Source organism: Amia ocellicauda, chromosome 4, assembly GCF_036373705.1.
Source record: "Amia ocellicauda isolate fAmiCal2 chromosome 4, fAmiCal2.hap1, whole genome shotgun sequence".
Lineage (NCBI taxonomy): Eukaryota > Metazoa > Chordata > Actinopteri > Amiiformes > Amiidae > Amia > Amia ocellicauda.
Window position 1 is genome coordinate 22,570,127 of NC_089853.1, and position 9,532 is coordinate 22,579,658.

Here is a 9,532-nt window from a genome sequence, read left to right on the forward strand (position 1 = left end):
TTTGTGTTTAAGGGTTGAATCCACAACATACACCAATAGAAGTGATCTCAAATGTATATATACAAAACAGAATATAATGAAGGTGACTTGTATAAATATGAAACTATTTTTTTGGAAAATACACAACCCGTTAGAATGATTTTAACAAGTTTGCAGTTTTGACAATGTATACAATGATTTTTAAAGTACTTTAAAATACCAGTTTCTCTTGTTTTTATTTGATAAAATAGGTTGGTAAATTTGCATTACAAATCCACCTCTCTGGTTTTAAAGTTCACGAAAAAACCCAAGTCAGACTAGGAAGTACCTAGCGATAACAGAAAGCATTCCAGGTTGTGAATCGCAGTAATGCAGACTCTCTACATTTTTCATTCTTTTGTGCTCTCAAGCTAGAATAAAGTGGTTTTAAACACGTGTTTGGCAATGAGCAGTGTTGAATTTAATCGAGAACAGAATCCAACATAAATGGATACAAAAAATGTATTGTACTTCCAGATTTTTAAATTTTTATTTTTCTAAATAAGAAGCAGGATAGGCTTGATTGTTACAACTTCAAGATGCAGAGTAAGGCATCAGAAAATTCACCACTGGCTTCTGGGTTTAAGTTATAATAATTTGGAGGCCAGCTCTCCCTTGCCTGTACATGAAATGTATCACAGTATTTGGATCATTTGTGTGCCTCAAGCTCCTGCTTACAACTATGTAACAAATGTGGGTAATGTGTTTTATACCTGGTCATCTGTCTGGCCAAGGTGGTCATTAGTTCATCAAAAATGTCTGAAACACATGAGAATTCTAGAAGAAGGTTCGGAACAAATCTGTTCCAGATATTTGCCAAATTTTTCAATACAAAATCTAATAGGATGGCTCAGCTCATACGCCACAAACAGCGAGACACAAAAAAAACATAACAGAACTCTAAAGCACAGCAAATCTCTTATGCAAACGGTCACTGACATTGTGGGTTTTTGGTTTGCTTTTGTTTTGAACACATTTATTAAATCCTCTCCATAAACCTGACAAATTTGGACTTACAAACAGGTTGTCTTCTCATCGCAGTAATACATGTGTAGTGCAAATAATTAACCCAAGCATCTATTTATTTGTTTGGCAATTTAAAATTGTATACTCTTTAAACATGTGTGTTTGAAAGCAAGTGCCAAATGTAAGCCTAAAGTGGGCACAAAGTGGATTTTATTTTGATACTCTGCCTTTCAATGGAGAAATGCTTAGCAGTGAATGTTAAAAAAAAAAAGCATTATTTCACAAGCAAATTAACTGAAAGGTAAATTAGATCTTTCTACTTGTTTTTGTGACTATGCAATATGGACAAACAATAACCATCACATTCTAATTTGAATATAAAACAATTTAAAATAGATCATTTGTTCATAAACAAAAAGGGCATTCACATTTTTTGTTTTCATTCAATTTTTTTTTTTCTGAAAACAAATCTACAAATCTCGAAGCATCACAAAACAAAATAAAGTAACTTGTTATACAATGTCTGAGCCGCACTGTTTTATTTTGCTGCTTGAAAACTAATGTGGCTGTGTGCCACTGACGGGGGGGTATCTTCTAAACCTTAAACTACAATTGCAGGTACAGAAAATCACGGCTTGGAAACCTGACATTTTGCAGAATACAGCAAACATGCTGATTTATACATGGAAAAAGTGTTCAAAATAAGTATACATTTCAAGTTATTGCAGATTATGTTTAACATTTGTGTTAAGAGGAATTCTACAGGTAAACTTTATTTTTTTATTTTTAACATTTACCAAAATAATGTGTCAATGTGTGTTTAAAATCATGACAAAGTCTTCCTTCTGGTCATTCGATCGCCCTGTATAAAATAATATTGTATTGTTAAGGGCTTGATGTCAATACAGCATAATCCCATGACGTTTTGGTTTTCTTCTGGACATTAAAGCTGTTTGTCTTGGGAAATTGCAGCAGCAAAACACAAACCAGCTGATTAAAGAAAGCACTTCTGTCAAGCTCCAATTTTCAGGACACATCAACTGACAGTAGTTTTGCCATTCCCAGTTCTTTGAAGGTTAACATCACTGCATTGTTGCTTTAAGTACTATTTGTAATACAACTTCTCAGTCAAGCCAGTTTACTAACAATGGCTTGGTTGAGAGAATTTAGCTGATTTGTCCATTTATCTAAAGCAGTATATCGTGCCCCTCCCCTCTTCTGGTGATCCAGCTCCAGTAGTTGATTGACTTGATCGATTCGGCCATGAATAGTGCTGAAAGAAAACAAATTGATGAGACAATTTAATACTACGCAAGCAGGTGACTTAAGTTACACAAGCCTTCAACTGATAGGATTAGACACATTTATCCAAATCTGATTTAAATGATTAACTCAGACAACCATAAACCATTACTTATCTATACTTCTAATTATGCAGCTAGACCTCGTGAATCTTCAGAAGATATCAACAAGCCATATGAACAATTGTGGAAATGAAAGATATAGCTTCTGCTATAATAACAAAAAATTGACACAAGCAAAAGGATGGGTCTCACTGTTTACTGCCAGGCTGCAGCTATAGGTTTGTAAGCCTATGGAAATGATCTAGGTTACCTCTGGATGTTATGTTATTTTACTGTTATGCTAAAAAGGGAAGAAACTAAGGCAGGTCCTTCTGGGCCAAAACAAATGGTTTAATTCTCAATGCAGAATGTAAATTCAATGGATGTTTTTTTAAAACAACCCCCACCCAAAACACAAACCAAAAACATACTTGTCCAATATGCACTGCACAAGCAAGCTCTCTACATCTGATACATCAATGTTCAGCTCCTGTAAATGAATACAAGAAAAGTTAAGCACATTTAAAATTGACTATTTAACAGGCAAACCATAGTAAAACATGATAGGTTGTGCAACAAAAATGAACTGAAGAATGGAAATGAACAAACACAGTGGCTTACGATTTCAAATGCAAAAGAATAACCTTACCTTAGAAATAAAAGGTATGTGTATTCTTGTGTAAGGCTTAATTAATTTTATGAGCACTTGTGTTCTGATGTTCCGCAACAGCTCTGTAACACAAGAAAGGAACGCAATTCATCAAGAAGGAGCATCACTCAACCCAGTTATCAGATTACACCCACCATTCTCCTCCAAGACAAGAAACGGTCTCCTTTTATATCAAACATGGCAGCCAAACACTGAGAAAATTATATGACAAACCTACCTTCAATGTGCTCCCTTATAAAGGGATCATCCATAATGTTACTGTGATTTGTTTTCAGAATTTTCTCAAACTCGGTGATGTCATTATTCTGGTAGGCACTATGGAGGAAAATGCAATAATGTCAGTATAACGTGAAGAGTGTGCGATTACCATATATCTATATATATGAAAGCAGTCTTAAATTCCACATATATTCCTCTAAAAATGATTAAAATCCATCAACGTAAACTTTCTGTAAGCTAACGGCTGCTAACCAGGTTAACAAAAATGGTGGATGCGTGTTCTATAATTGGGTCCCTGCAGAAATTTTAAAACTTTTTTTATTTGGTGTGTGTGTACACAAACGTTGGGACTCAAAATTAAGGAGAGGAACTCTGAACATGTTTTGAATACTGCATTTACTGAAAGTCCACAGCCTAAAGGGAGGCCAGGTAACTTCCTCTGTTGATGTTACAGAGATATTCCGAAATGAACATTTAAGACCTTGACCTTTTTCACTGCCCTACAAGCAGAACCAGAATAAGCATGCTCACCTGGACATAGCCAGGAATATGAGATCAACTTTACAGATAGCATTATTTCCTCATAGTGTGCAATTTACTTCTCACATTTAACCCTGTGAAAGTTCTGCATATTACCCTTTGGAGTGGGGAAATTATATTATATATATATATTATATTATTCAGCTTTATGGAAAAGAGTATGTTTAAAGGTATGTATACATTGGTTTAGATTTAGTAGACTAAAATGTATCTCAAGGATATCTGCATAAATGGAGGCATTAACATGGGCTCCAAAAATCAGGAAGTAACAAAGGTTGAATAAAAAAATGTAAACCATTCATGCCACTAGCCAAACAAAATGCCATTCCTTATCTTAATGTCATCCAATTACATGAGCAGTAAGGTCACATATTTTGGTAAAAAGACAACTCACAAAACATAATTCATTCGTATTAGAAGCCCTTACCTTACTAAATTTGTCATTGCAAGAATCTCTGGGTCATTTTTATAGGGTTTAGCCTAAATAAAAAAGAAAAAACAGTCAATAAATGAAAATGAAACGAGCCAAACTTTGACACAAAATGCATTGTGTGATATTTATGACCAGCTGTTTTTCTAAGTTTATGTTAGTTATATTAATAATATTACTAATAATATATTAATTTTGTTAGTCAATGTATTTTTGGGAGAAAGGTACCTTTAAACACTCAATGGTAGCACTTTGTTTAAGTGAACCCATGTCTTTAAACAAGATTCCCCACTTTTCAATGTTTAACTCGAATGATGGTGAAAATCAGCAGCTCTTGACCTTTTTCTCTTTCAGCCTCTACAAATAAAGCGATGGAACCCATGCCACATGAAAGTGAACATAATTTAAAGCACATTTTAGAAACACAAGGGTCATACCTCCTGAGAGTCAAAGGGGTTTATTCCTGACTTCATCAGCATATTTGCTAAAACCAGGTATTTCAAACAAGTGGTTCGCCTGGGACTCCCTGATTCGTCATAATTTTTGAAAGCCTCAAAGAAATCCGTGTGGGCTTTCTCAAACTCCCCTTCTCTTAAGTGCATTTTACCTCCACATTCTGGAAAAGAAGAACACAAAAACACATGTAAATTGTGAAAAATGGTAAAAAAATATATTAACGTCCACCTGCACAGTTATCTGTACAAAATTATTATTATTACAAGATGATAAAGATTATTCTTATTAGACATTAAGTCAAACTGGGGGGGGTAACAAGAAATAAAATAACCAGAAACATGAGTAGTTCAGATTCAGATTTCCTTCTTGCACCAAGTTTCTAAAAATAAAATTGAAAGTAAACAATTCTCGATGAGGAAAGTGCATTTCCTATCCGATTCTGTTCACAAAACCTCCTTCTATGGAAAAACAGACAATACATTCACAAACAAGCCACAGTCCTTCATTTGTATCATTTATGATGGGAACTTCTATTAAAGCCATTAGCTAGAAAAGTGGTTTGCAATGCCACCAACTGGTCTGCATATGGCATACCAAGATGTCTTGTTCTTTCAAATCATGCAAGAGAGCTACCTGCATACATTGAATGAAGCGCAGGCACGCTGAAGTTATACAACATACATATTTTCTTGTCTTTCAAAACTATTGTGTAAAAACAATGTAATCAGTATTCAAAAGATACACTATTTTAAAACCTTAAAGTCAATTTATTGTATAGGCCTTCACTGGTATAGAAATTATAATTTTCTATGACTTTCTATAATTTTAAAATCGTAAAGTGCTTTAAGCTTCGAATTGCAAGTTCAAAGATCTGTTCACATTTCAGATTTTATTTTTAATTGATTAAACATTTAGATGTGCAAGTTTCTTTCAAAACTTGTATTTAAAATCAAGCCACAGCAGCCGATTAGGGACAGGGGGCCTGCTGTGTCTTCTGAGGCTGAAATGTCTGGAGTCAAAGAGGAAACAAGCCTACAGTAAAAACTTCAGCTGTTCTTTGTGCATCGATTCAAGCCAATGAGGCTGTCCATGTGTGTGTAATGGTGTTAAGAGCAGATCTCTTTACCTCTGATGACACCCATGATAAGTGGATGAGGGATTGCGGACTTGATGTGCAAGGATTGCTCATAGAGTGCTTTTAGTTTCTTGTTGTTTTTCTGTGCTGTATACATCTGGATTTCAAGAGCATAGATTTCCAACAGCTGTGTACCCTTCTTCAGGTCATCTTCCCCATCATCAGTCTATAGAAAGCAGAAAAGTTATATATTCGGCAGGAGCTAGAAAAACATATTAGACCTGCTTTAGAACAGAGTAAGCTGAACCTTAAACTAGGGTTAAGTATAAAATTATAGGATTGAATCAAAACTTTGATCCATGCTCTAAAAGGAAACTACACACCTATACATCATAGCAGTTACATTATGAGTATAACGTAGCATCTTACCAAAAATGAAGCCGCCATGGAGTTCAGGTTTGCAGTTCTCTCTTATCAGGTGGGTCAAAGTTATGATTTAATCCCAGCTGCAGGACAACTTTTTGAATAACTTAAAACACAAAATAAATGCAAATGTACCTGACAAGACTGGTGCAGTTGTCTTAGTATCTTCTGAAGCTTCCCGTACTCTTCCCGCTCTAAATACAGTTTTCCAAGCTAAAGCAAAGATTAAAAAACAACCATCAGAAGGTATTTTTTGTGTGTTGGCTGTAGTATGTGAACATACAATAAACTCATTAGTGTAGTTGTGGATAATGTGGAAAGTGGATAATTTTTAAACACAATGATCACCCAGTTTCTGTTGCTGCCCAATGGTTACTATTTCAAATGAAAAACTACCTTTGTGTTTGTTTTAAACCACAGTCTGTCATTCTTGGCATCTTTTAATGCCTCCAAGGTTGTTTCATAAAACTCCTGCAGCAAGTCCATCTACAAAAAAACCTTAACATTAGAAAAGATGCACAGCACTCACTGTAGTATAAAAAGGACTTCTCTATAAAGAAAAAACCCTGTTATGTATCTGTGTTAGAAATACTAGCCTCAGCTCAGTTTCAATGGTTCATGGCTCTCTGACACTCATTACAAAGACCTGACTTCAGCTAAATATATGCATGTTGTTTTTATTTATTTTAGAGACTTCAATTACAATAATAATAATAATAATAATAATAACAATAATAATAATAATAATAATACTACTACTACTACTAATAATAATAATAATAATAATAATTAGTATTATTATTATTATAATAATAACCAAAGCAGATCCAAGGCTTGTTAATCTTTTAATTATGCAGGAAAACTCTACCTGTTTTGAGGTGGAAATGTAATCGAGGATGGAATTAATGGACTTCTCCGAGTAATTCCTTGTGACAGCACTCCGGATATAGGTGAGCAGCTGTTTGTACCTATTCATCATTTCGGGGTAGTTTGTCTGTAAGGTAGAAGAGAGCAAATCTGTAAGCACTGACAAAACATTTTAATATTACACTATGATGCTGAACCTGGGTCCGTCACTACCTGTCACCTAAGCGTCTCGTCAGCATGAAGTTCTTACTTACATTTTTCTGTCAGCGGTTAGTAATTGACTTTGCTTACCAGTTTGAAGTTTATTTTAATCATCTGTTTCAGTGCTTTGAATCCCCATTCTCCTTTCTCACCCTCAAGCTCCAGAACCTGTTGCAAAGACAGTCAAAATGTTCTCGTAACACAATCTGTTGAATTATGAAACCGCTCTGGTGGCCAGCACTGGCTCTCAATTAAACCTCTGACAAACTCGGCAGCCTTAAAGCTGGTTGGAGAAGATAGTTATATCCTGGAGATTTCTGGATGAAATATACTGTTTAATATAACAAACCAAATGTGAATGGCTACGCTGCAGATTGTCAGAACTCATTGCAAATCAATTCTATCAAAAGCGTCTCTAGAGAAATAAGGTAGTGGACCTTCTGGAAGCTGCTCAAAGCTGCTTTAGGATCATCTTCCTTTAATGCTTTGGAATTGTAGTACTGGTTCTCCAGATCCACATTGGGTTCCGAGTTGCTGTCTTCCGAGTACTCCTTTAGGAAAAGTAAAGACAATAATAAATAACAACCTACGAATTACAGAAATATTATTTAGAGTGGTTGGCAATTGGAATTTATTTCAATTCACTTAAAGTTCCTAAATAGTGAATGAAAGCTGAATTTAAAAATACACCAATATAGAAAGTGCATCCAATATTTTATTTCTTAGCAAATATGTGAACAAGAATACTACAAATATTCAACAAATACCTTGAATCAAAGTAAACAGAACCAACGTGAGGTTTATATAAAAAAAAATAACATTTTATTTTTCCAGTTGTGAAAACAAAAAACATGACTGAGCTTACAGTATACATTTCCAATGGAAAGTGAATTTACTCTGAAACAGCACAAACTATGCCAGTACTGTATTGAATCTAAACAAACATGATAAAAGAAAACATTAAGAAATTGTTAATTATTTTCTGGTTATTAACATATTATGATCCACATAACAATGATTATGATGATCATTACCATCATCATTACCAATAGAAAATATGTATATTATTCAACGTTGCAAACCCAATTAGGTTCTTTCAAAATAAGTATAAAGCGAGCATTAATGTATATTATTAGAAAAAATGGTAATAGTCAAGGGTATTTATTAAAGAAGAAATGTAACAAGAAAACAATACATTTTATATTAATGTAAATTAACTAAACATCTATGGGAAAGATTCACCAACTAATGTAAATAACTGAAATGGGTAATTGTGATCTACACAAAACGGTCCGAAGTACTTCCAAAACAGCAACAAAGCGAATATACTCAATGGGAGCCAAAGTAAGGCAAGCACGGTATTGTAAAGGTAATTACATTGGCATTGGTATATTCTCTGTAGTGGTTTAAAAGATGGGCTGATGTGGTCACTTGCGCCTCTCAGCTGGGTACTGGGCATGCAGTCAGTGTGCCAGTGAACTAGGTTGTAAACAGCGGAAGGAGCGTCTCCGCAACACGTTATATAGTGAAGAACAAGCCTCGGGATTTACTGCGAGATGTATTTACTGTCAAAATGTAAGTGAAAACGAGAAGCATGTCTGCAACTGCACAGCCTCGGTAGCGGGTAAATCAGGCCCAGGCTGAAGTGGCCTTGCACAAGCACTACACAATCAAGCAGGCCTGCTCCCTTCTGTCTGAGCAGAAAGGTTTTGTATATCGCAAAACAGTTCGCTGGAATATGTGCAAAACTTATAATTGATGTCTGCATAATGAATCGGATATACACATATATATCCAGTAATGCTGAAATATAAAACACAAAATGCTTTCACTAAAACCATCTAATTTCCTTACACACACAGCCAGTAGCATCCCATCTGAAGTGAAGCTGACTTGACCGTGTTTCTCGTACAAAAAAAAAACGTGCTATTATTCAGTATTTGGTGCTTTTCGCGGGCCGTGCAAGGAAGCCAAATTGGTAAATAATGCTATTCGAAGCAACAAGTAACGTTTTTAAAAATGTTTCACGCCCTACCAGGTCATAATCTTCCTCATCGTCGCACATGAAGTCATCCTCCATGTCAGACATCTTGACTAGGACTAGGGGAGTTCAGAGACAGTCCTTCCCACAATCCTCCGCGTCATCGAATTACCGAATCGACAGACGGAACTCACGTTCGATAGGAACGGATTTTCCCAGAGGGGTGGAATAAATGTAACACCAATACATTTTCTTTTTCACAAATTAAAGAAAAATAACAACGAAGCGATCTTACTATCCACTTATCAACCTAATTATCATATTTAAAAATATATAGTAGTAT

General features: G+C 35.0%; 1 protein-coding gene across 1 annotated transcript; it reads right to left on the reverse strand.

Moving 5' to 3' along the window:
* Nucleotides 1-1,496: 1,496 nt before the first annotated feature.
* cops2 (COP9 signalosome subunit 2) lies at nucleotides 1,497-9,495 on the reverse strand. The gene is made up of 13 exons (XM_066701410.1): nucleotides 9,244-9,495; nucleotides 7,646-7,759; nucleotides 7,299-7,376; nucleotides 7,009-7,134; nucleotides 6,537-6,626; nucleotides 6,276-6,353; nucleotides 5,769-5,943; nucleotides 4,624-4,802; nucleotides 4,184-4,236; nucleotides 3,215-3,312; nucleotides 2,977-3,059; nucleotides 2,759-2,817; nucleotides 1,497-2,257 (listed from the first exon to the last, which is right to left on the reverse strand). Exons 1-13 carry the CDS (start codon nucleotides 9,295-9,297, stop codon nucleotides 2,113-2,115), a joined length of 1,332 nt encoding a protein of 443 aa, XP_066557507.1. The 5' UTR covers nucleotides 9,298-9,495; the 3' UTR covers nucleotides 1,497-2,112.
* Between the last annotated feature and the right edge of the window lie 37 nt (nucleotides 9,496-9,532).